The sequence below is a fragment of the Somniosus microcephalus genome, unplaced genomic scaffold, assembly GCF_052327205.1.
Source record: "Somniosus microcephalus isolate GS21.2 unplaced genomic scaffold, FLI_Smic_1.0 unresolved_chr4, whole genome shotgun sequence".
In the NCBI taxonomy this organism is placed as follows: domain Eukaryota; kingdom Metazoa; phylum Chordata; class Chondrichthyes; order Squaliformes; family Somniosidae; genus Somniosus; species Somniosus microcephalus.
Window position 1 is genome coordinate 44,165,063 of NW_028225182.1, and position 25,552 is coordinate 44,190,614.

Sequence of the window (25,552 nt, forward strand, 5' to 3'; positions counted from 1 at the left end):
GTGCAACTGATAAAAACTCAGATTTCACACCCCATTGCTCGTTTGAAATTTAGACAACTGCACAAGGCTGGTCCGATAGAAATGTAACTGGTGAAATAAACTTGCAAAACTGAATGGGGGCAGAATTTGAATTGTAAACATAAAGCAAGGTGACAGCCGCCTTCAAGGGAGCTGCAGTACCCATGGGACACAGTGAGAGGTTCCTTACCCGAAGAGACCCACAGGCCCGGGGGTAAAAGGCCATACAGGCCTTCATTCCGTCCATGGCTGCTATATGGCACTGAAAGAAAGACACAGCGTTAGACACATCAACATTCTGCTAGTGAAAATATTGTCAAAGTCTCTTGCTGAGGACGGCAGGGTATCAGCCCCAAGGAAGGATTCACTTTTTAAAATCAGCAATGCCCGCAGAGGGTGTTACAGCGCAGTTACTGAGGGTTAACTGGCAGCAACGCAGAGATCCATTGTTGGGAAGAGAAAGGAAGGCCAAGAACTGTTAAAAGTACTGGTGAAAGTGCAGAAACGATTTACAAGGAAGCTGCCAGAATTGAGGGTGCAATTATCAAGAAAGATTGACAAATCCCACTGCCCCGCTCTCCCCATAGCCCTGTATCAATCCCAAACTAATCCCACTGACCTGCTCTCTCCCCATAGCCCTGTATCAATCCCAAACTAATCCCACTGCCCCACTCTCTCCCCATAGCCCAGTATCAATCCCAAACTACTCCCACTGCCCCGCTCTCTCCCCATAGCTCTGTATCAATCCCAAACTAATCCCACTGCACCACTCTCCCCATAGCCCTGTATCAATCCCAAACTAATCCCACTGCCCCACTCTCCCCATAGCCCTGTATTAATCCCAAACTAATCCCAGTACCCCGCTCTCTCCATAGCCCTGTATCAATCCCAAACTAATCCCACTGCCCCGCTCTCTCCCCATAGCCCTGTATCAATCCCAAACTACTCCCACTGCCCCGCTCTCCCCATAGCCCTGTATCAATCCCAAACTACTCCCACTGCCCCGCTCTCTCCCCATAGCCCTGTATCAATCCCAAACTAATCCCACTGCCCCACTCTCCCCATAGCCCTGTGTCAATCCCAAACTAATCCCACTGCCCCACTCTCTCCCCATAGCCCTGTATCAATCCCAAACTAATCCCAGTACCCCGCTCTCTCCATAGCCCTGTATCAATCCCAAACTAATCCCACTGCCCCGCTCTCTCCCCATAGCCCTGTATCAATCCCAAACTAATCCCACTGCCCCGTTCTCTCCCCATAGCCCTGTATCAATCCCAAACTAATCCCACTGCCCCGCTCTCTCCCCATAACCCTGTATCAATCCCAAACTAATCCCACTGCCCCGCTCTATCCCCATAGCCCGGTATCAATCCCAAACTAATCCCACTGCCCCGCTCTCTCCCCATAGCCCTGTATCAATCCCAAACTAATCCACTGCCCCGCTCTCTCCCCATAACCCTGTATCAATCCCAAACTAATCCCACTGCCCCGCTCTCTCCCCATAGCCCTGTATCAATCCCAAACTAATCCCACTGCCCCGCTCTCTCCCCATAACCCTGTATCAATCCCAAACTAATCCCACTGCCCCGCTCTCTCCCCATAGCCCGGTATCAATCCCAAACTAATCCCACTGCCCCGCTCTCTCCCCATAGCCCTGTATCAATCCCAAACTAATCCCACTGCCCCGCTCTCTCCCCATAACCCTGTATCAATCCCAAACTAATCCCACTGCCCCGCTCTCTTCCCATAGCCCTGTATCAATCCCAAACTGATCCCATTGCCCCGCTCTCTCCCCGTAGCCCGGTATCAATCCCAAACTGATCCCACTGCCCCGCTCTCTCCCCGTAGCCCTGAATCATTCCCAAACTAATCCCAATGCCCCGCTTGCTCCGCTGTAATTTCTGTTACTTCAAACGTTCCTCTACTCTTCTAAGATGCGAGGGATCTGTATCTGATCAGCTCCCTGTGGCGAAGCATCCCTTGCGCAAACGTCGCTCTGCATACAGAAAGTCACTATTAGTGCGGATGTTAAATTGATAGCTCATCACCAATTCCAAGTAAAAGAAGATAGGCTATTCCTATTCACCCTACCAAAATTATAAAAATCGTTCCAGTCCAGAGTGACAAAACAACCTCGGTGGCAATTCCCCCATTGCCACCCCTTTAAAATGGCCCCTCAATTCAGAAGTTGTCTCCTTTATCAATCCCAACCTAATCCCACGGCCCAGCTCTCTCCCCGTAGCCCTGCATCGATCTCAAACTAATCCCACCGAGAGCTGTAGCTGACAGGGACCCCACACGTCGAAGTCACAAGCACCGAAAGGGACAGGACGTCAACTCTGTCCAAATATGTAAAATGTATGGAGTAGAATGGGCCTACAGTCTCTTAGAAGAATGAAAGGTGATCTCATTGAAACACACAAGACTCAGAGAGCTTGACAGGGTAGATGCGGAGAGGTTGTTCCCCCTGGCTGAAGAGTCTAGAACTAGGGGGCACAGTCTCAGGATAAGGGGTCGGCCATTTAAGACTGAAATGAGGAGGAATTTCTTCACTCAGAGTTCTGAATTTTTGGAATTTTCTACGCCAAAGTCGTTCGAGTATATCCAAGGCAGAGATCGATGAATTTTTGGACGCTAGGGGAATCAAGGGCTATGGGGATCGGGCGGGAAAGTGGAGTTGAGGTCGAAGATCAGCCATGATCTTACTGAATGGCGGAGCAGGCTCAAGGGGCCGAATGACCCACTCCTGCTCCTATTTCTTATGTGTTACAGAGCCCCAAATCTCAAACGTGCGATACTGTCTGTTGCCCGGGTCTCAGAGATTCCTTTCTGTAGGAGGCCTCTTATGTGGAAAATTGAGATTTTTTTTCCCCCTTGTTATCAGAGACTCACCTCAGGCTTCAGCCCCAGTAGGGAGGTCACAATGCTGGGTATGTGGTTCATGGCCACCTCCCGGGCCAGCTCGGGAAGCTGGGACGAGTACTTCAGCAGGTCGTGTAGCACCCAGATGGACAGCTCCACCGTAGTCTGCGGGTCCTGGCACTGTAACAATGCAGGGAGAGATTAAGTGATAATCCAGTTGGAGTCTGGCTGCAGAGGGATCTGGGTGTCCTAGTGCATGAATCACAAAAGGTTAGTATGCAGGTACAGCAAGTAATTAGGAAAGCTAATAGAATGTTATCGTTTGTTGCGAGGGGAATTGAATACAAAAGTAGGGAGGTTATGCTTCAGTTATACAGGGCATTGGTGAGACCACATCTGGAGTACTGTGCACAGTATTGGTCTCCTTATTTAAGGAAGGATGTAAATGCATTGGAAGCAGTTCAGAGAAGGTTTACTAGACTAATAGCTGGAATGGGCGGGTTGTCTTATGGGGAAAGGTTGGACAGGCTAGGCTTGTATCCGCTGGAGTTTAGAAGAGTAAGAGGTGACTTGATTGAAACATATAAGATCCTGAGGGGTCTGGACAGGGTGGATGTGGAGAGGATGTTTCCTCTTGTGGGAGAATCTAGAACTAGGAGTCACTGTTTAAAAATAAGGGGTCGCCCATTTAAGACAGAGATGAGGAGAAATTTTTTTCTCACAGAGGGTCGTGAGTCTTTGGAACTCTCTTCCTCAGAGGGCGGTGGAAGCAGAGTCTTTGAATATTTTTAAGGCAGAGGTGGATAGATTCTCGGTGAGCAAGGGGGTGAAAGGTTATCGGGGGTAGGCGGGAATGTGGAGAAATCGGATCAGCCATGATTTTACTGAATGGCGGAGCAGGCTCGAGGGGCCGACTCCTGCTCCTAATTCGTACGGGTCAAACCTAGCACAAAGGAAGACAGCGGTGGTTGTTGGAAGCCAATTATCTCAGCCCCAAGACATCGCTGCAGGAGTTCCTCAGGGCCGTGTCCGATGCCCAACCATCGTCAGCTGCTTCATCAATGACCTTCCCTCCATCATAAGATCAGAAATGGGGATGTTCGCTGACGACTGCAGTGTTCAGTTCCATTTGCAACTCCTCAGATAATGAAGCATTCCGTGCTTGTGTGCAGCACGACCTAAACGACATTGAGGCTTGGGCTGATAAGCGGCAAGTAACAATCGCGCAACACAAGTGCCAGGCAATGACTGTCTCCAACAAGAGAGCACCTAACCACCTCCCCTTGACATTCAACGGCATTACCATCACCGAATCCCCCACCATCAACATCCTGGGGGGTCACCATTGACCAGAAACTTAACTGGACCAGCCACATAAATACTGTGGCAACAAGAGCAGGTCAGAGGCTGAGTATTCTGCGGCGAGTGTCTCACCTCCTGACTCCCCAAAGCCTTTCCACCATCTACAAAGCACAAGTCAGGAGTGTGATGGAATACTCCCCACTTGTCTGGATGAGTGCAGCTCAAACAACACTCAAGAAGCTTGACATCATCTAAGACAAAGCAGCCCACTTCATCGGCACCCTATCCACCACCTTAAACATTCACTCCCTCCACCACCGGTGCACCGTGGCTGCAGTGTGTACCATCTACAAGATGCACTGCAGCAACTCACCAAGGCTTGTTCGATAGCACCTCCCAAACCCACGACCTCTACCACCTAGAAGGACAAGGGCAGCAGGCGCATGGGCACATCATCACTTCCAACTTCAAGCACGGTGGCATAGTGGTTAGCACTGTTGCCTCACAGCGCCCGGGACCCGGGTTCGAATCCGGCCTCGGGTGACTGTCTGTGTGGAGTTTGCACGTTCTCCCCGTGTTTGTGTGGGTTTCCTCCGGGTGCTCCGGTTTCCTCCCACAGTCCAAAGATGTGCGGGTTAGGTTGATTGGCTATGATAAAAATTGACCCTTAGTGTTAGGGGGATTAAATACGTGGGGTGGGTGGGATATGTGTTGGTGTAGGGGTTACGGGGATCGGGTGGGATATGTGTCGGTGCAGGCTCGATGGGCCGAAATGGCCTCTATCTGCACTGTGGGGTTTCTGTGATTCTGTGAAGTCACACACCATCCTGACTTGGAAATATATCGTCCATTCCTTCATCGTCACTGGGTCAAAATCCAGGAACTCCCTCCCTAACAGCACTGTGGGAGCACCTTCACCACACGGACTGCAGTGGTTCAAGAAGGCGGCTCTCCACCACCTTCTCGAGGGGCGATTAGAGATGGGCAATAAATGCTGGCCTTGCCGCGAATGGATAAAGAAAAACTCCTCCCCGAGGGCAGAGACTGCGGGGATAGATAGAAGTCTTCAGAGAGTTGGCGTTAAGTCCATTGCTTACCTGGATAATGTGCTGCACTGCCCGGAGCCAAGAGATGCACTGATCCTGGAAGACATCTGTGGGACTGTCAGCTACCAACAGAGCCAGCAGGCAAACTCCTTCAAATCTGTGGGGATGGAACGCACAGTTAAGGACAATCAGCGCTGGCTAAACACGGAACTGGATATAGCAGCGCCCATTTTATCTCTTAACCCGCAGGGGGCACGGGGCATCGCAGGGCACTGTACCCAATTACAGCAACAGTTTGTCCCACCAGGAGAGATTGAGTAGAATGGGCCTATATTCCCTGGAGTCTAGAAGGAGGAGGTGATCGCATTGAAACATATAAAATTCTTAGAGAGCTTGACAGGGTAGATGCTGAGAGGTTGTTTCCCCTGGCTGGAGAGTCTAGAACCAGGGGTCACAGTCTCAGAATAAGGGTTCAGCCATTTTGGACTGAGATGAGGAGAAATATCTTCACTCAGAGGATTGTGAACCTCTGGAATTCTCTACCTCAGAGGGCTGTGAATGCTCAGTCGTTGAGTATATTCAAGACAGAGAGATAGATAGATTTTTGGAGATTAAAGTAATTAAGGGATATGGGGATTGAGCGGAAAGGTGGAATTAAGGTAAAAGATCAGCCGTAATCTCACTGAATGGCGGAGCAGGCTCGAAGGGCCTACTCCTGCTCCTATTTCTTAAGTAAAACAGAAACATCACAGCATCGAACAGCTATTCCCATCAGTGAGAGCAGCTGTGGTTGCATCAGCTTACCCACAAACACACAGAGAACAATGGTTCGTGGCCCTTACCTGGCTTTGGCAGAAGCGAGTCTGGAGTTGCTGATGCCAATCAATGCTCCAAGATCTGACAAATTCTAAAAAAAAAGTGAACGCAAAAGAATCAGAGGGCTCCAAGTGACTCCTTGACTGACCCGGTTACAACCATCACTTCAAGTACTTCTCGACTTCAATCATGGGTTTCTGTGCCTGTGTGTTGAGCCCCCTTTACCGTCAGTGCAGCCACTAGGATTCTTCCATTGTACTGGTCCCAGTCTGTTACAGTTTAACAAATATCAAACCCCACTCACTGCGCTATTCAATGCAATTCGGAAATGTTTTTGACAACAAAGCTTTGACTGTGGCGAGGGTATTTGTGCCAAGGATGTCAGCATCCATCAATATCTCCACCCACATACACACCTCCGATGCCTCACCCCTCCAATCCAATTCACCAACTCGCTCGAATACCCCACCACCCTACCCTAACCACCGATACTCCTCAGGTGAGTGGGACTGGGTTGGGTGGGGGAGGGACTGGTTCCAGATGGCAGGGGGTGGGGAGGGTTCGAGATGGGGGGGGAGGGAGGGTTCGAGATGGGGGGGGGGAGGGGGGGTTCGAGATGGGGGGGGGAGGGGGGGTTCGAGATGGGGGGGGGGAGGGGGGGTTCGAGATGGGGGGGGAGGGGGGGTTCGAGAGGGAGGGGGGGTTCGAGAGGGGGGGGGGTGGAGAGGGGGAGGGGGGGTTCGAGAGGGGGGTGGAGAGGGGGGGGGGAGGGGAGGGGGTTATGATGGGGGGAGGGGGGTCGAGAGGGGGGATTTAAGATGGCGGCTCTCCTGTCTCTCGCTCCTCTCCTCCCCCCAACCTCACCTCTCCGTGCAGCAGCCGCCGGCTCCTCAAGTGTTGGACGATGTCGGCGAGCTGCTGGCGGTCGGGTCCAGGCCCGGTGCCGACCTCAGCCTCTCCCAGCCTCAGCAGCCGGCAAACGCCATCCAGCAGCCGCGCCGAGCCCGCCATTGCCGCGCGTCATCAACAGCGCGACAAAGCGGCCCACCCCCCTCCCCACTTCGCGTCATCAACAACGCGACCACCACAAGAGGAAGATGAAGAAATCACCCCTGGCAACGCGGCCTACCTACCATCCCCATCCCAAATCCCCATCCCTGCCCAGCTCTGCAGCACTGTTGTCACCAACAGCAGAAAATTGCTGGAAAAACTCAGCAGGTCAGGCAACATCCGTGGAGAGAAATTTGAGTTGACGTATCGGGTCGAACCCTTCTTCAAAACTGGAAAGAAAAGATAGATCGGAGGCAGGGCTGCGATCGGACAAAAGAATAAAAGAAACAAAAGAAGTAAAAAAGAGACAATAAAAGGTAACCGGAGACAGTTGCTGAGGAAAATGATGTGGCTGTGAAACCGAGTCTTGGCAGATACCTGATCAAACACGAGAAGGGAGACTGAAAGTAATGAAGATGAACAAGGTTGAAGAGCCAAACGGAGATCCCGTCGAAGAGAAGAGCAGAACTTCTTCAAGGCAGGCATTCCTAGAAGAGGTGTGGCAGTGAACCAAACACTAGTACGATAGCAAAATACTGTGGATGTTGGAAATCCGAAATAACAACAGAAAATGCTGGCAACATAGAAACCAAAGATAGGAGCAGGAGCTGATCTTATTGAAACATGTAAGATTCTGAGGGGGCTTGACAGGGTAGATGCTGAGAGGAAATAACAACAGAAAATGCTGGAAAAACTCAGCAGGTCAGGCAACATCCATGGAGAGAAATTTGAGTTGACTTTTCGGGTCGAACCCTTCTTCAAAACTGGAAAGAAAAGATAGATCGGAGGCAGGGTTGTTAGCGCCAGCAGATGGAGCTAATGGGGCACTAGAGCATTATTGCCGGGGTGAGGCGAATCTAATGGCACGCGCCAAATCCCGCACCCCCCCCCCCCGCAGCACCGCTGCTAACAGTTATCACCGGGAGCCTCAACACCAGGTGGATCGTGACCTGTGAGTGTGCAACGCTCACTGAGCGCCTGATCAGCGAAATTGATTGTCGCCACCTACCTTAGCGCCTGGAGTAAACATTGGCAGGGCGAACTGGTGTGAAGCACTGGGAAGCTGGCTCCAGGGATGTTATTTAAAGGGATCATGAGTAATGACTTGCAGCTGTCAGGTTAGTGGAGTTTCAGTGGTTTCTTGTCAGTTTCACATAGTGCAACAGTTTAATTCAGTAATTTCAAGATTATTTTGTATGAGGAGTCTTGTGGCAACTAAAAAGTAGCTACATTTATTTTAAAAAGTCAAACTACTACACTTGGTTACATTAATGGGGTCCTGGCTGTCGACCTTTCCCTCCAGGATCTACGGCAGAGGCAGCGAGAAAGACTGGAGCATGTGCCCAGAGGGAGGAGAAGGGCCATCAGGGCTCTCAACAAGAGGCCTTACCCTCTGAGGGTATTCCGAGAGCACTTCTCCTACCTCCAATTAAGTGAGAAGCAGTGTGTTAGCAGGCTCGCTTCAGCAAGGAGGTGGTCACAGAACTCTGCCACCTCCTGCAACCAGACCTCGAGCCTCAGACAAGGGCAACCACGGCTCTCACAGTAGCAGTCAAGGTCACCGTTGCCCTCAATTTCTTCGCCAGGGATCCTTCCAGTCTGCAACAGTAGACATAGCTAACATCTCGCAGTTCGCCGTCCATCGCTGCATCCGGGAGGTCACAGAGGCTCTCTACAGTAAGAGAAGGGACTACATTCCCTTCCCCATCGCCAGAGAGAAGCAGGACGAGCGTGCATGTGGCTTTGCTAGGATAGCGGCATTCTCCATGGTGCAGGGCGCCATTGACTGCACCCATGTCGCTTTACGGGCACCGCATAACAATCCTGAGGTCTTCTATAACCGCAAATGCTACCACTCACTTAATGCGCAGTTGGTGTGCGACCACAGACAGCGAATCCTCAATGTGGATGCCCGTTATCCTGGCAGCAGCCACAAAGCCATCATCCTGCACCAGATCGGTGAGCCAGCACCCGTCCAGCCACCACGTCAAGCTCGCGGCTGGCTGCTCGGAGACGAGGGCTGTCCGCTCTCCATCTGGCTCATGACTCCCCTCCGCAACCCCAGCACTCCTGCCCAGCACTCATATCATGAGAGCCATCCTGCCACCAGGAACATCATCGGCCTGATGAAGCAACGGTTCTACTGCCTTGACCGCTTGGGAAGATCCCTCCAGTACTCGGCTGAGCGGGTGTCCCATTTCGTGGTGGTCTGCTGCATGCGCCACAACTTGGCCATCATGAGGGCCCAGCCCTTGCCAGCAGGGATTGCGGGACCACCTCAGGAGGAGGAAGAGGGAGAGGAGGAGGATGAGGTGGAAGAGGAAGATGAGGAGGACGAGGAACAGGAGTAAGGGAGGAGGCAGCCACTCAATCGGCCTTCCGGAAGGGCGGTCCATGACTGCCTCATCAGACTGCGGTCCCCAGATCTCCGTTGCTCAACACATCCCCATCATTCCATCCCTGTCGTAGGCCATATCACAGCGCAAAGCCGAAATGAGACACACCACAAAAGAATCCAAACTGAATTAATACATTTATCAACGATCAGTGAAAACATATTTACAACAAAAATATTAACTATTCACCCTTATGCAATCCCTTAGTGCCTCTCGTTAAAGTGCCTTTGCCTACTCTAGTCCTCCTATGAAGTGTTGGGCCTGTGGCTGCAGCAGGGCTGGTGGAAGGCTGCTGAGTGTCTGTGCGGGAGACTTCAGATGGCCTTGCAAGACGCCCTCGATGAGCTGTGGGCCTGGAAGGCCTGGCTGTAGACTGCACCACCTCAGCATGAGCGGCAGCAGTTTGGGTTGGCTGGATGTCATGCAGTGACAAGGGCAATGGCGGAGTGGCAGTGGTGGGAGCAGGAATGCTGTCATCCTGGGAGAGGACAGCAGCTTCTTGCTCCACTGACCTACTGCTACTCTCCCGGGGCAGCGCCTCAGCATCACTAGCAATCTGTTGGAGCACAGATTGCTGGGCTCCTGCGACACCGTGAAAGCCCCGGCCAACAGTGGTAGACCCAGCCACGATGGCAGCAGTCAGAGCTTGCGTGGCATCAAACTGAGACTGCTTGAGAGCAGTCTGAGATTGGATGCCACCGAGCATTGACTGCATTATAATACTAAGACGTTGCATCGCTTCCAACAAGAAAGAAAAATTCCAAGGGGAGGACCCACCATCTGTGGTTAACTAAAAGCGGGTGTAAGCCCCCGACCTGCACTTACCTTGCGCGCCGGCAGTTGAGCTGTAGGGCCCCGTGGAATTCCGCTCCGGGGCTTGGCCCAGCTGCCGGCGCACTGTGCTTGCGTGTCCCAGGGGCGTAGTTAGTGCGATGCATCCCCTGGGATCACGTGAGCCATGGGCAGCCAATCGGAGGAGGGAAAAGCCCATTCATAAGATTGACAGGAAGACCTGTGAAAACTTATAAATACTACGGCCCCAAAATAGCAGTAAACCTTCAAATACATTTTTTAAAAATCACACTTTTTAAATAAACTATAAATTACATTAAATAACTATTTTAAACAATAATTTAAATTTTTGAAAAAAATAATTTTATATTCTAACGGGGCTAAAAATAAACTTACCTTGCTTTAAAGTATTTAAAAATAATAAACCTGTGGAAAAATGTTTTAATTTTAATTAATTGACCACTTACCTTGTAAAAAGCAGGCTTACGATCCCGGGAAAACCTGCAAAAAAAAACTAAGTTCAAAGCGCACGCGCAGCCTCTCCTGCGCGGTGCGTTCGACCTCTGAACCCCTTCGTTCAGAGGATCGGAAGCGCCGGTTTCCCGCGCATGCGCAGTGCAGGCAGAAAACCCGCACTTCCATTCGGCCTACGGGTGAGTACCCCGTGCGTACTCACCCGGGGAGAGCCGAATTTCTGGGCCAGTATCAAACTTAAAGAAAAAGTATATAATTGCGCAAAGATGGGTGACAGGTCAGAAGATTGGACAGAATATAAAAAACAGCAAAGAATGACTAAAAGATTAATAAGGAGAGAAAAATTAGAGTGCGAGAGAAAGCTAGCTAGAAATATAAAAACAGTTAGTAAGGGTTTCTATAGATATTTTAAAAAGAAAAGAGTTAACAAAGTGAGCGTTGGTCCTATAAAAAGTGAGTCTGGGGAATTAATAATGGAAAATAAGGAGATGGCAGTTGAATTGAACAGCTATTTTTCATCGGTCTTCACTATAGAGGATACAAGTAACATCCCAGAAATAGCTGTAAATCAGGAAATGGAAGGGAGGGAGGAACTCATGAAAATTATAATCACCAGGGAAGTGGTACTGAGCAAATTGTTGGAGCTGCGGGCTGACAAGTCCCCAGGTCCTGATGGACTTCATCCTAGGGCCTTAAAAGAAGTGGCTAGTGAGATAGTTGATGCGTTGGTTTTAATTATCCAAAATTCCCTAGATTCGGGGAAGGTTCCATTAGATTGGAAAATAGCGAATGTAACTCCTTTATTCAAAAAGGGAGGGTGACAGAAAGCAGGAAACTACAGGCCAGTTAGCTTAATATCGGTCATAGGGAAGATGTTAGAAGCTATTATTAAAGATGTTATAGCAGGGCACTTGGAAAAGTTCAAAGTAATCAGGCAGAGTCAACATGGCTTTGTGCAAGGGAAATCATGTTTAACCAATTTATTGGAGTTCTTTGAGGAAGTAACATGTGCTGTGGATAAAGGGGAACCAGTGGATGTACTGTACTTAGATTTCCAGAAGGCATTTGATAAGGTGCCACATCAAAGGTTATTGCGGAAACTAAAAGCTCATGGTGTAGGGGGTAACATATTGGCATGGATAGAAGATTGGCTAGCTAACAGGAAACAGAGAGTAGGCATAAATGGATCATTTTCTGATTGGCAAGATGTAACGAGTGGTGTGCCACAGGGATCAGTGCTGGGGCCTCAACTTTTTACCATTTATATAAATGACTTGGATGAAGGGACCGAAGGTACGGTTGATAAATTTGCTGATGACACAAAGATAGGTAGGAAAATAAATTGTGAAGAGGACATAAGGAGGCTACAAAGGGATATAGATAGGTTAAGTGAGTGGGCAAAGATCTGGCAAATGGAGTATAATGTGGGAAAATGTGAAGTTGTCCATTTAGGCAGGAAGAATAAAAAAGAAGCATATTATCTAAATGGTGAGAGATTGCAGAGCTCTGAGATGCAGAGGGATCTGGGTGTCCTAGTGCGTGAATCGCAAAAGGTTAGTATGCAGGTACAGCAAGTAATTAGGAAAGCTAATAGAATGTTATTGTTTATTGCGAGGGGAATTGAATACAAAAGTAGGGAGGTTATGCTTCAGTTGTACAGGGCATTGGTGCGACCACATCGGGAGTACTGTGCACAGTCTGTGTATTGGTCTCCTTATTTAAGGAAGGATGTAAATGCGTTGGAAGCAGTTCAGAGAAGGTTTACTGGACTAATACCTGGAATGGGCGGGTTGTCTTATGAGGAAAGGTTGGACAGGCTAGGCTTGTATCCGCTGGAGTTTAGAAGAGTAAGAGGTGACTTGATTGAAACATATACGACCCTGAGGGGTCTGGACAGGGTGGATGTGGAGAGGATGTTTCCTCTTGTGGGAGAATCTAGAACTAGGGGTCACTGTTTAAAAATAAGGGGTCGCCCATTTAAGACAGAGATGAGGAGAAATTTTTTTCTCACAGAGGGTCGTGAGTCTTTGGAACTCTCTTCCTCAGAGGGCGGTGGAAGCAGAGTCTTTGAATAGTTTTAAGGCAGAGGTAGATAGATTCTTGGTGAGCAAGGGGGTGAAAGGTTATCGGGGGTAGGCGGGAATGTGGAGTAATCAGATCAGCCATGATCTTATTGAATGGCGGAGCAGGCTCGAAGGGCCGAGTGGCCTACTCCTGCTCCTAATTCATATGTTCCGCTTGTGCTGCAATGGAAGCTGCCAGATTGCCCATCACACGCGGCATCAGGTCGCCGCGGTCTCTTTGGGAGTCGACCATCCTTTGCAGACTGGAAATGATGGGCTCCATGGTGTGCGCAGAGCCCTGTGCAATGTTGGAGGTGGACTCCTCCACGCTCCCTATCATTTCCGAGAGGCTCTCGGGCACCCTTGCCATTGCAGCTATCATCTCCGTGTGCATGCCCATCACCCTTCTTCTAAATGCCTCCCCATTCAGGTCCTCATCTGAGTCCTGCGCAGCAGAACGCACACGCGAACTCGCCCTCCGGGGAGCTGACCCCGAGCTACCCTTTCCCCCATGCCTTTCTGCAGCCCACTTGTCCCTGGTGCCTCACCCTGTGCAGATCCTGCTACTATACTCGCCTCTAAAGAACACGTAGTGCCAGTATCTGAGCTGGTGCCTGCAGGTGAGACATGAAGTGACGCGGTGTGTTCTTCCTCCTCCTCCTTTTCCCGCCTCGCACTCAACGGTGCCCTCAGGGACAGGCTGCTGATTATCTGAAATCATAAAGGCACAAGAGTCAGGTTAAGGTGAGGGGAGGGGGGCAAGAAGGGAGAAATGCATGCATACAACACGATTAGTTGGAAAGTGTGAAAGGCTTGTGGGGTGAGGGGGAAGTGGGATGTGAGAAGAAGGAGTAGGGATGAACATACCGTTGCTGCCCCAAGGGGGTCAACGTCGCCGGTGGCCACGTCGCCCACCACCTGGTGCCCAATAATCTGCAGCACTCTATTCTCCAGCGAAGACAGTGGTTGGGTGTCAGCTTGTCCCCCGCCTGTGCGCTCCTGCTCCCTCCTGTTATGAGCCATCTGGCCTGCAAGAGAAAGGAAAGTGTGTGAGTGAATGTGGAGCAATGTGTTTGGGTCATGTGCCTGCCATAGTTGAATAGCTGCCATTGTGTGCAAGGTGTGAGGTGTGGGTGTGAGTGTTGGTAGGTAGAGATTGTTGGTGGGTGAGTGCTGGGGGTGTGGTGCTTTGGGCAGTGTGTGAAGATTGTGGTTCAGATGGTGGTATGTAGCATTTGTTGAAGCATTCATTCACCCTGACCACCCGAGTAAGGGCATTAAATTTCTTCCTGCACTATTTGTGTGTCCTGAGGACTACAGTGCTGCCCAAGACCTGCTGCGCTACCTCCCTCCACATGGTTCGGAAGACTTGCGGCGAGGGCCTCCTGCCACTTACCGGGTAGAGCACCGCCCTCCATCTCGCCACAGTGAACACCAAAGCCTCCAATGCTTGATCGCTGAATCTGTGGGCTCTCTCCCTGCATGGATCTGCCATGAGTACAGCTGCTTCAGTCCTCCGGCTACATCTCCTTGTGCTTCTCCTTGCTGAGGCAGCTGCACAGCCAGCAATGCTGAGAATGAGGCTCTGCAGCATCAATGAACCTCCCCTTTAAGAACTAGCAAAAAGCCTGTGGCAATCATGGCTTGCGATTAGACTGCACCTGATATTGGTCCACCCTTTGAGTGTAACGCCAATGAGCTTGGGCTTAAAGACTTGAATTAGTGCGCCAATCATTTCTTTGAGCAGTGAGAATGAATTTTACGTGCAGTCTAAAGCATTAGCGCCTGGCACTAATTCTCCAACTTTTCTAATGATACTGCCCATTCCTGGGCTAGAATGAATTTCTAGCCCTATAGGAACAGGTGCAGGCCATTCAGCCCCCCGCGCCCCCCACCCCCCCCCCCGACCCCGAGCCTGTTCCATCATTCAATTAGATCCTGGATGATCCGTACCTCAACCCTCTACCTGCCTTAGCTTGGCTCCCGTAACCAACACAAATCTTATCAATCTCAGTCTTGAAAGCTTCAATTATCCCAGCATCCACAGCCTTTCGGGGGAGAAAATTCCAGGTTCCCACTATCCTATGTGTGAAAAAATGCTTCCTGACTTTGTTCCTAAATGACCTCGCTGTAATTTTAAGATTATGTCCCCATGTTCTTGCTTCCCCCACCAGAGGAATTAGTCTCTCTGTATCTACCCTATCGAATCCTTTTAACATCTTAAACACCTCGAACAGATCACCCCTCAATCTTCTATACTCAAGGCAATACAAGCCAAGTTTATGCAATAGCAAAATACTGCAGATGCTGGAAATCCGAAAAAACAACAGAAAATGCTGGAAAAACTCAGCAGGCCAGGCAACATCCGTGGAGAGAAATTAGAGTCGACGTTTCGGGTCAAAACCCTTTATCAAGACTAAAGAGGCACAGGGAATGAAATAGATTAAGAGGCCAGGCTGGGAGAGAACAAAAGAGAAGAAGAGACATTAAGAGGTATTCAAAACGAGACGAGATGGTGATAGGACTAGTGGAGACAAAAGACAGCTCTAGATTAGGTGTGAAATTTAAAAAGAGCGAGAGCCGGAGAGGAGAACAGTTTAAAAAGAGCGAGAGCCGGAGAGGAGAACAGTTTAAAAAGAGCGAGAGCCGGAGAGGGAACCCGGTTACCAGGGCGTCAAGTGGGACAGCCAGGGGTAATGTGCAGGCCAGGTGTGTGGAGGAGACACGCAAGCTACTAGAGTCACCAGCGCCATGGAGAGGACATTAAAGAGTAGCTGTCGGCCCAGTAGATGATGTCCGTACCACGGCGTCTGAAGATTGTCGGACAGGAGTGCGGGAAAGGCGGAGCGAGGCGAGAGCAGACCCTATTGTGTTGGCGCCGATGAAAATGGCTGCCGTCCTTGTGGGCTCCGTGCGTACCAGGCAGCTAAGTGTCCTTTGCTGCTTGGTGCGCTCGGCTCGTTAAGAAAAAAGCATTTCACTGACTGGATTTCACTTGTTGTATTTGGTTATGTGACAAATAAAATTGAAATTGAAATTGAAATGCGCTGGCTGAATGGGAGACAGCTGCCATGTGGGAGAGGGGATAAAAAGGAAAGGGGGGGGGGGGGAGGGAAAAACCAAAACAAAGGTGTGGATAAAACATATAAGTAAAAATGTAATAGGGGCCGAGGTTATGATCTGAAATTGTTGAACTCGATATTGAGTCCGGAAGGCTGTAAAGTGCCTAATCGGAAGATGAGGTGCTGTTCCTCGAGTTTACGTTGAGCTTCCGTGGAACAATACAAGAGGCCAAGGATGGTGAGGTCCGAGTGGGAATGAATCAATGAATTTCAAGCTCGGCACGATGTTGAGCTCTTTTTCCGCCGCCTTCATCTCCGTGCCCACTTCTCTGGCCAGGAGTCTTCCCCCCGCACGACTGACCCTTTTCAGAATTCCTGTTCTACCTGGACCCCTCCCCCTGGCCTCTTACCCTCTCTAGATCTTTTCATCGCTAACTGCTGCCGTGACATCGGCCGTCTCCATTTCTCTGCTCCCCTCACTCACTCCAACCTACCTCCCTCTGAACTTGCAGCACTCCATTCTCTTAGATCCAACCCTGACATTGTCATTAAACCCGCTGACAAGGGTGGTGCCGTTGTTGTTTGGCGAACTGACCTCTGCCTAGCGAAAGCTGAACGCCAACTCTCGGACACATCCTCCTACCTCCACCTGGACCATGACCCCACTGCCGAACATCAAACTACCGTTTCCAAGACTGTCACTGACCTCATCTCCTCTGGAGATCTTTCCTCCACGGCCACCAAACTCATAGTTCCCCAACCCCGCACAGCCCGCTTCTACCTCCTTCCCAAGATCCACAAACAGGACTGCCCTGCTAGACCCATCGTTTCAGCCTGTTCTTGCCCCACGGAACTTATCTCTTCCTATCTCGACTCTATTTTTTCTCCCCTTGTCCAGTCTCTTCCCACCGACATCCGCGACTCTTCGGACGCCCTCCGCCACTTTAACAGTTTCCAGTTTCCTGGCCCCAACCGCCTCCTTTTCACCATGGACGTACAATCCCTCTACACCTCCATCCCCCACCCGGATGGCCTGAGGGCACTCCGCTTCTTCCTTGAACAGAGGCCCGACCAGTCCCCATCCACCACCACCCTCCTCCGCCTGGCTGAACTTGTTCTCACATTGAACAACTTCTCCTTTAACTCCACTCATTTCCTCCAAATCAAAGGTGTTGCCATGGGTACCCACATGGGTCCTAGCTATGCCTGCCTTTTCGTGGGATATGTGGAACATTCTTTGTTCCAGTCCTACTCAGGTCCCCTCCCTCACCTCTTTTTCCAATACATTGATGATTGTATCGGTGCCGTTTCCTGTTCTCGCCCTGAACTAGACAATTTCATTCACTTTGCCTCCAATTTCCACCCTTCCCTCAACTTCGCATGGTCCATCTCTGACTCTTCCCTTCCCTTCCTCGACTTCTCCGTCTCCATCTCTGGGGATAGGTTATTAACCAATATTCACTACAAGCCCACTGACTCCCACAGCTACCTGGACTACACTTCCTCCCACCCCGCCTCCTGTAAGGACTCTATTCCATTCTCCCAGTTTCTCCGTCTCCGCCGCATCTGCTCCGACGATGCCACCTTCCACACCAGTGCTTCAGACATGTCTTCCTTTTTCCTCAACTGAGGATTCCCCTCTACCGTGGTTGACATGGCCCTCGACCGTGTCCGTTCTATCTCCCGCACTTCTGCCCTCACCCCTGCCCCTCCCTCCCGGAACCACGATAGGGTTCCCCTTGTCCTCACCTTTCACCCCACCAGCCTCCACATTCAACGGATCATCCTCCGCCATTTCCGCCACCTCCAAAGTGATCCCACCACCAAATGCATCTTCCCCTCCCCTTTCAGCATTCCGTAGGGACCGCTCCCTCCGAGACACCCGAGTCCACTCCTCTATTACGCCCAGCACCCCTTCCCCTTCGCCCGGCACCTTCCCGTGCAAGCGCAGGAGATGTAACACCTGCCCTTATACCTCCCCCCTTCCCACTGTCCAGGGCCCCAAACACCCCTTCCAGGTGAAACAGCGATTTACTTGTACTTCTTGCAATCTAGTATTCGCTGCTCACGATGTGGTCTCCTCTACATTGGGGAGACCAAACGCAGATTGGGTGACCGCTTTGCGGAACACCTCCGTTCAGTCCGTAAGGGTGACCCCGAGCTTCCGGTCGCCTGTCATTTTAATTCACCGCTCCATTCCCACTCGGACCTCACTGTCTTTGGCCTCTTGTATTGTTCCACGGAAGCTCAACATAAACTCGAGGAACAGCATCTCATCTTCCGATTAGGCACTTTACAGCCTTCCGGACTCAATATCGAGTTCAACAATTTCAGATCATAACCTCGGCCCCTATTACATTTTTACTTATATGTTTTATCCACCCCTTTGTTTTAGTTTCCCCCTCCCCCGCCCTTTCCTTTTTTTCTCTCTCCCACATGGCAGCTGTCTCCCATCCTGCCAGTACACTTCACACCTAATCTGAGCTGTCTTTTGTCTCCACTAGTCCGATCACCATCTCGTCTCATTTTGAATACCTCTTAATGTCTCTTTCACTTCTCTTTTGTTCTCTCCCAGCCTGGCCTCTTAATCTATTTCATTCTCTGTGCCTCTTTAGTCTTGATAAAGGGTTTTGACCCGAAACGTCGACTCTAATTTCTCTCCACGGATGTTGCCTGGCCTGCTGAGTTTTTCCGGCATTTTCTGTTGTTATTTCCAAGTTTATGCAACCTGTCCTCACAATTTAACCCTGTAAGCCGCGGTGTTATTCTGGTGAATCTGCGCTGCACCCCCTCCAAGGCCAGTGTATCCTTCCTGAGGTGGGGTGCCCAGGACTGAACGCAGTTAATCCGGACGGGGGTCTGACCAAGGCTCTGTCCAACTGAAGCATCACTTCATCATCTTTGTATTCCTGCCCCCTTGAGGTAAAGGCCGACATCAAAACACAGCTTTTTTGATTGCTTTTTGGGACCTTGAAACGATTTGTGCACTTGAGCTCCCGAATCTCTTTGCTCCTCCGCCGTGATTCACCATTTAGAAAGTACTCCGATTTATCTTCCTTGGGTCCAAAGTGGATGGCCTCACACTTGCCCACATTGAGCGCCATCTGCCATCGTTTTGCCCACTCACTTAATCTGTCAATGTCCCTTTGCAAGCTTCCTGCTCCCATCCGCGCTACTTACCGTGGCTCCTCATCTCGTTACTTCACCAAACTGCAGAGTTGCACATGCACTTCAGTCACAACTGTGATAAGGCATCATAAAACACATTTTTAAGATAACAAAGCAAATCTACGTGCAGGTTTATTACCATAGAAGCACTTTATTTGCATCGAAATACAGTTCTCTATCTGTTCTGGAGCTGCCGTCAGAGAATTTATTTTTACCCGGGACCATTTCCTGATCTGATATGGCCGTTTGAGTTGTTAGTGACTATCTTATATTTACGTCCCCTAGTTTGGACTCCCTCCCAAGTGGAAACATCTTCTCTACGTCTACCCTATCGAACCCCTTCATAATCTTAAAGACCTCTATTAGGTCATGCCCTCAGCCTTCTCTTCTAGAGAAAAGAGCCCCAGCCTGTTCAGTCTTTTTCCTGATAGTTCTAACCTCTCAGTTCTGGTATCATCCTTGTAAATCTTTTTTGCACCTTCTCCAGTGCCTCTATATCCTTTTCGTAATATGGAGACCAGAACTGTGCACCGTGCTCCAAGTGTTGTCTAACCACAGTTCGATACAAGTTGAACATAACTTCTCTGCTTTTCAATTCTATCCCTCTAGAAATGAACCCCAGTGCTTTGTTTGCTTTTTTTTATGTTCTTATTACCCTGCATCACTACTTTTAGTGATCTGTGTATCAGTACCCCCAGATCCCTCTGCTCCTTGACCCCATTTAGATATTGGCTCCCTGTTAAGCAACGCCTCGATTTCAAAATTCTCATCCTTGTGGTCAAATCACTTCATAAGAACATAAGAAGTAGGAGCAGGAGTAGGCCATACGGCCCCTCGGGCCTGCTCCGCCATTCAATAGGATCATGGCTGATCCGAATCTAGACTCACGTCCACTTCCCTGCCCGCTCCCCGTAACCCCTAATTCCCTTATCTGCTAGGAAACTGTCTATCTCTGTTTTAAATTTATTTAATGTCGCAGCTTCCACAGCTCTCTGGGGTAGCAAATTCCATAGATTTACTACCCTCTGAGTGAAGAAGTTTCTCCTCATCTCAGTTTCATGGCCTCGCCCCCTCCCTATCTCTGTAACCTCCTCCACCACCCCCTCCCCCCACCAGATATCTGCGCTCCTCTAATTCTGCCCTCTTGAGCATCCCTGATTATAATCGCTCCACCATTGGTGGCCGTGCCTTCTGTTGCCTGGGCCCTAAGCTCTGGAATTCCCTGTCTAAACCTCTCCGCCTCGCTACCTCTCTCTCCTCCTTCAAGACGCTCCTTAAAACCTACCTCTTTGACCAAGCTTTTGGTCACCTGCCCTAATTTCTCCTTGCGTGGCTCGGTGTCAACATTTTTTTTGTCTTATAATACTCCTGTGCAGCGCCTTGGGATGTCTTACTACGCTATATAAATACAAGTTGTTGTTGTTGTAATTTTCCAAGGGGTTGGATGGGTCAACCACACATGCGTTATGTGTCCTTTTGACTCTTCAGCCGGGAGCCAGTTTTCTTTTCTATCTCCACTCCATGGTTATCTCTTTGGGTTGGTATTTCGCGTTGTTTGTACGATGAAGCAATTAGGCTCCCTTATCAGAGAGTAAACACAGACGACTGCGCAGAACCAAGCGGTACCAGCCCCCTGAAGCCTGGTCAGAGTCTGTTCCGATATCAAGGAAGGCACGGTGCTTTCCAGTTCTGGTGGAGATCTTGGTCGGCCCAAACTGACGGACGATGTGCACGGGGAGCTGTGCCCGGGGCATCGGCCTCTTGCTGATACCGCTGGCATTTATATGTATTTCGGCCAACCTCCTCCTTATTTTCCCAAACGCAGAGACGGAATGGACCGATCATATTACTCTACAAGTTTGGTTGATGGGAGGAATTGTCGGGGGAGGACTTTTTGTAAGTGAACTTTCTCCTTCCTTTTCATTCCCTGATCTCCTCCGCCCCACGCTCCCGTTTATTGAAAGTGTGGGGTACGCTTCAGCGGGCGTTGGCCGCCCTCCAGGACCTGAGTGGCCATTGTCGGCTGGTGAGTGTCGGCAGGTCATTCATCTGTAGGCTGTTCGGAGCTGCGTCCATCCCTGCCCCCCCCCCCCCCACCCCCCCCACGCTCGCTCTCAAATGGGTATCACTGAGTCGGGATCAGGAGCAGGAATATTGTGTGTGTGTCCCCCACTCCCTAACCCAGGGGTGCTGAGGATAATCATGGCACCGCCCCCCCCCCCAACTGCTCCCTGGGCTGAGGCCAGCTAACTCAGCAGAGACCAGGCTTCAAGCCAGAAACCTTCTAAGTGTCAGCCATGGCTCAGTTGGTAGCACCCTCGCCTCTGAGTCGGACAGTTGTGGGTTCAAGTCCCACTCCCGAGACTCGAGCACAAAATCTAGGCTGACACTCCCAGTGCAGTGCTGAGGGAGTGCCGCACTGTCTGAGGTTCTGTCTTTCGGATGAGATGTTAAACTGAGGCCCCGTCTGCTCTCTCAGGTGGACATAAAGGATCCCATTGTACTATTTCAAAGAAGAGCAGGGAAGGTCTCCCTGCGGCTAATATTTATCCCTCAATCAACATCACTAGAACAGATTATCTGGTCATTATCACATTGCTGTTTGTGGGAGCGTGCTGTGCGCAAATTGGCTGCTGCGTTTCCTACATTACAAACCTTCAAAAAGTACTTTGTTGGCTGTAAAGCGCATTGGGACATCCGGTGGTCGTGAAAGGCGCTGTATAAATGCAGGATCTTTCTTTCTAGACTGTGCAGCTTAATGCAACACCGGGCAGCATCTTAACCCATCAGAGGAGGTTTTTAAAAAAATGTTAAACGAAATGACATTATCGCTTCCCTTTTGTTTGGCTGGATTGACAAGGCAACGTTGGCCCCTTTGGTATTTTGCCATTCCGTGCATTGCCCAAAAGAATGAGGGTGCGGCCTACAAGGGGGTGTGAATGTGGAGCCATTGTCCACTCAATCCCACCTACGCTGCCCTTGTGGGAAAGAGAGGCAGCTACGCCATTTGAAATGGCTTTTTATCGAAATAACAAACTTTTCTTACTTCGCCATCCTAATTTGTATGAGTTTGAAGAAGTGACTCCTGGTGATTTTAACTCTACTCGCCCAGCAGAAACCTGGCGGGCGGGCAGTTAAAATCGCCCTGGCTCTTAACCTGTCCGAAAGCTGCCACGATCGCAACATCTGCGATTTTAACCCGCTCGCCTGAGCAGGCAGCGAGGACAGGCGCCCGGAGCCAACAGAGTCCTTCTTTAATAACAACAGAAAAAGCTGGAACTACTCAGCAGGCCCAGGCAGCATCCGTGGAGAGAGAAACAGAGTTAACGTCTCAGGTCTGGGACCCTTCATCAGAACTGGAAAAAGCTGGAGATGTAACAGATATTGAGCAGGTGCAGAGACAGGGGGGTGGGGTTAGGAGGGGAGGAAGGAATTGAAAGAACATACTGTACTTTAGTAAGAGGCAGGAAAGATAAAATGTTGCAAATGGGGAGTGGCAAAAATCATACTGCATGAAAAATGGGGGCAGAGTTAGTGTTTGGTTATCCCTGCCCCCATTTTTCATGCAGTATGAATTTTGCCATTCCCATTTGCAACATTTTATCTTTCCTGCCTCTTACAAAAGTACAGGATGTTCTTTCAATTCCTTCCTCCCCCCCGCCCCCCCTGTCTCTGCACCCGCTTAATATCTGTTACATCTCCAGCTTTTTCCAGTTCTGATGAAGGGTCCCAGACCTGAAACGTTAACTCTGTTTCTCTCTCCACGGATGCTGCCTGGGCCTGCTGAGTATTTCCAGCGTTTCCTGTTGTTATTTCAGATTTCCAGCGTCTGCAGTATTTTGCTATTAGATTAGGGTCCTTCTTTACATGTGCATGTTGCGGCCCGATGACATCATTGAGACCCGACTGAGCGGGGAATCCGCCTGGAGTTAAAATTGGGGCCAATTTAAGTATAATGGGGAAGCTCTGGTTGAATCTTAGTTTCCTGCCATATCGCCCATGTATGTTACCTAATAATATTCCTCTGCATCTTAGTTTAGAATATTAAGAGTACATCTTGAAGACCTGTGGGTGGGACTCGCTGAATAGTTCTGGAACATTAACATAAGAACGTGAGAACTAGGAACAGGAGTTGGCCATTCGGCCCCTCGAGCCTGCTCCGCCATTCAATAAGATTGTGGCTGGTCTACCTCAACTCCACTTTCCTGCCTGATCCCCATATCCCTTGATTCCCTTAGTGACCAAAAATCTATCGATCACAGCCTTGAATCTACTCAACGACTGAGCCTCCACAGCCCTCTGGGGGAGAGAATTCCAAAGATTCACCACCCTCTGAGTGAAGAAATTTCTCCTCATCTCAGTCCCAACTGGCCGTCCTCTTATCCTGAGACTATGACCCCTGATTCTAGACTCTCCAGCCGGGGAAACAGCCTCTCAGCATCTACCCTCTAAGAATTTTATATGTTACAATGAGATCACCTCTCATTCTTCTGAACTGCAGAGACTATAGGCAAGGAGTCAGGAGTCTATTCATAAGTTATAGCCATTGGGGGGAAAAATTCGGTTGATTAGCGCCTCCTGTTATTGCCCTAAGCCCCTCTTTCCCTGGGCCTCTCCCTTGTTCTTTCCAGCAGATTTGATGTACAGGTCTCTCCAGGCCGAGATTCAAGGCTGCAATGAGCAGGGTGTGGATGGAGAGCAAGATCGACCCTCCCCTTTAAGAACTGGCCAGCGCCAGTGTGTCTGTGCTCCATTGCTGACTGACATCACATGAGCTTCGCCAGCGCTCTGAGGTAGCGCCTCGCTCCTCGGTGTTAGCGCCTTAAGAGAGGTGTGCAGCGCCTGATTTAGCGCTCCAATCACCTCCAGGGGCGAGAGAAGCCAAGTTTGCAGTCGGAGGCGATAATTAACACCAGGCGCTAAACCTTGCGCCCGGCCGATAATTGCGCCCCAAACGGGGCGATCCCGAATTTCTCCCCCATTGAGTTTTTGTAATGAATTCTGCTCATCCCATAATTTGCTCTAGGGAATAGAAATGAGCAACTTTAATTTGGTGAAAGGGTGTGATTCAGTGGTACATATTAGAGGGAAAGAAAGTGGGAAAGAAAGAGGGAAAGAGGGAAAGAAAGAGGGAAAGAAGGAAAGAGGGAAAGAAAGAGGGAAAGAAAGAAAGAAAGAAAGAAAGAAAGAAAGGGAAAGAAAGTGGGAAAGAACGAACGAAGGAATGAACGAACGATCGAAGTTTTGGAGTGCAGTCACTGTTGTGATGTTATGCACTGTACCTGGCATGGTGGGGGTGCTGATAACTCTATTTCTGTGTGGTGTGGGCTCTAAGTCACGTGAATGTTCTCTCACTCTGTTGCTGAGTGATGTGGGTTCAGAAAGTTTATAATGTGTACAACCCCATATCGCCATTTGATGGGGTGGCTTTAGGGGTGATAGACTGTGACCATTGCCTCATTCTAGTGTGGATTTAGAACGTTTAGATTGCAAAGAAAGAAAAGAGCTTGAATTGTTTTGGCGACTTTCACAACCTCAGGATGTCCCAGAAGCGTTTCGCAGCCAACTAATTACCTATGAATTGTAATCGCTGCTGTAACATAGGGAAATGTGGCAGCCAATTGGTGCACAGCAAGCTACCACAAACGGCAAGGAGATAAACAACCAGATAATTAGTTTTTAGTGATGGTGGTTGCGGGATAAATATCGGCCCAGGACACCGGGGCGAACTCCCCCGCTCGTCTTCGGGTTGTGCCGTGGGCGTCTTTTGCTTCCACTCGAGAGGGCAGATGGGGGGGGGGGGTTTAACGTCTCATCCAAAAGACGTGGGCTGTGTGAGTTTAGAATGTTTAAACTGGGAATAATCTCTTACTGTATCGCTGCGTGGGGCGGTTTGAGAGCGCTGCGGTTGTAAACATTCTCTTATTTAATTCAAAAGCAAAATACTGCGGATGCTGGAAATCTGAAATAAAAACAGAAACTGCTGGGAACGCTCAGCGGGTCGGGCAGCATCTGTGGAGAGAGAAACAGTTAACGTTTCAGGTCGACGACCCTTCGTCAGAACTGGAAAAAAGCTGGAGATGGAACAGGTTTTTAAGCAAGTGTAGGGGCAGGGAAAGGGGGGGAGGGGAGGAAAGAACAAAGGGGAAGGTCTGTGATAGGCTGGAAGGCGGGAGAGATTGAGAGACCAAAGGGAGATGGTGATGGGACAAGTTAAGAAACAAAAGATGGCTCTAAATGAAGTGTAAATGGCGATGGCAGGATGATCGACAGCTGCCCTGTGAGAGAGAGAAAAAAAATGGACAAAAAAGGTAGGGGCAGAGGTTATGGTCTGGAATTGTTGAACTCGATGTTGAGTCTTTAATTATTGTGGTTAATGGATTTAGAATGGGTACACTGGATATTCTGTTGTACGCTGGGAGTTTAGAATGTTTCAATTGAACATTCTCATGAAGAGAATTTTCTCCTGGGAAAATTAATTTCCGAAACTCTACAATTAATGT

General features: G+C 49.8%; 2 protein-coding genes across 3 annotated transcripts in view; one reads left to right on the plus strand and one right to left on the minus strand.

Moving 5' to 3' along the window:
• pelp1 (proline, glutamate and leucine rich protein 1) overlaps positions 1-7,094 on the minus strand; it is a 42,800-nt gene extending 35,706 nt beyond the window's left edge. Inside the window, exons 1-5 of the mRNA XM_085977420.1 lie at positions 6,909-7,094; positions 6,071-6,135; positions 5,280-5,385; positions 2,911-3,060; positions 209-280 (exon numbers count right to left, since the gene is read on the minus strand). Of these exons, the coding sequence (XP_085833546.1) occupies positions 209-280; positions 2,911-3,060; positions 5,280-5,385; positions 6,071-6,135; positions 6,909-7,055 (540 nt within the window). The 5' untranslated portion in view covers positions 7,056-7,094. The remainder of the gene's footprint in view (positions 1-208; positions 281-2,910; positions 3,061-5,279; positions 5,386-6,070; positions 6,136-6,908) is intronic.
• tm4sf5 (transmembrane 4 L six family member 5) overlaps positions 7,080-25,552 on the plus strand; it is a 39,194-nt gene continuing 20,721 nt past the window's right edge. The window contains exon 1 of one of the 2 annotated variants that reach the window (XM_085977424.1): positions 7,080-7,572. In XM_085977424.1, coding sequence (XP_085833550.1) covers positions 7,505-7,572 — 68 coding nt within the window. In that variant the 5' untranslated portion in view covers positions 7,080-7,504. Of the gene's footprint in view, positions 7,573-20,627; positions 20,946-25,552 lie in introns of those variants that run through there. The other variant, XM_085977423.1, reaches the window with a different exon arrangement.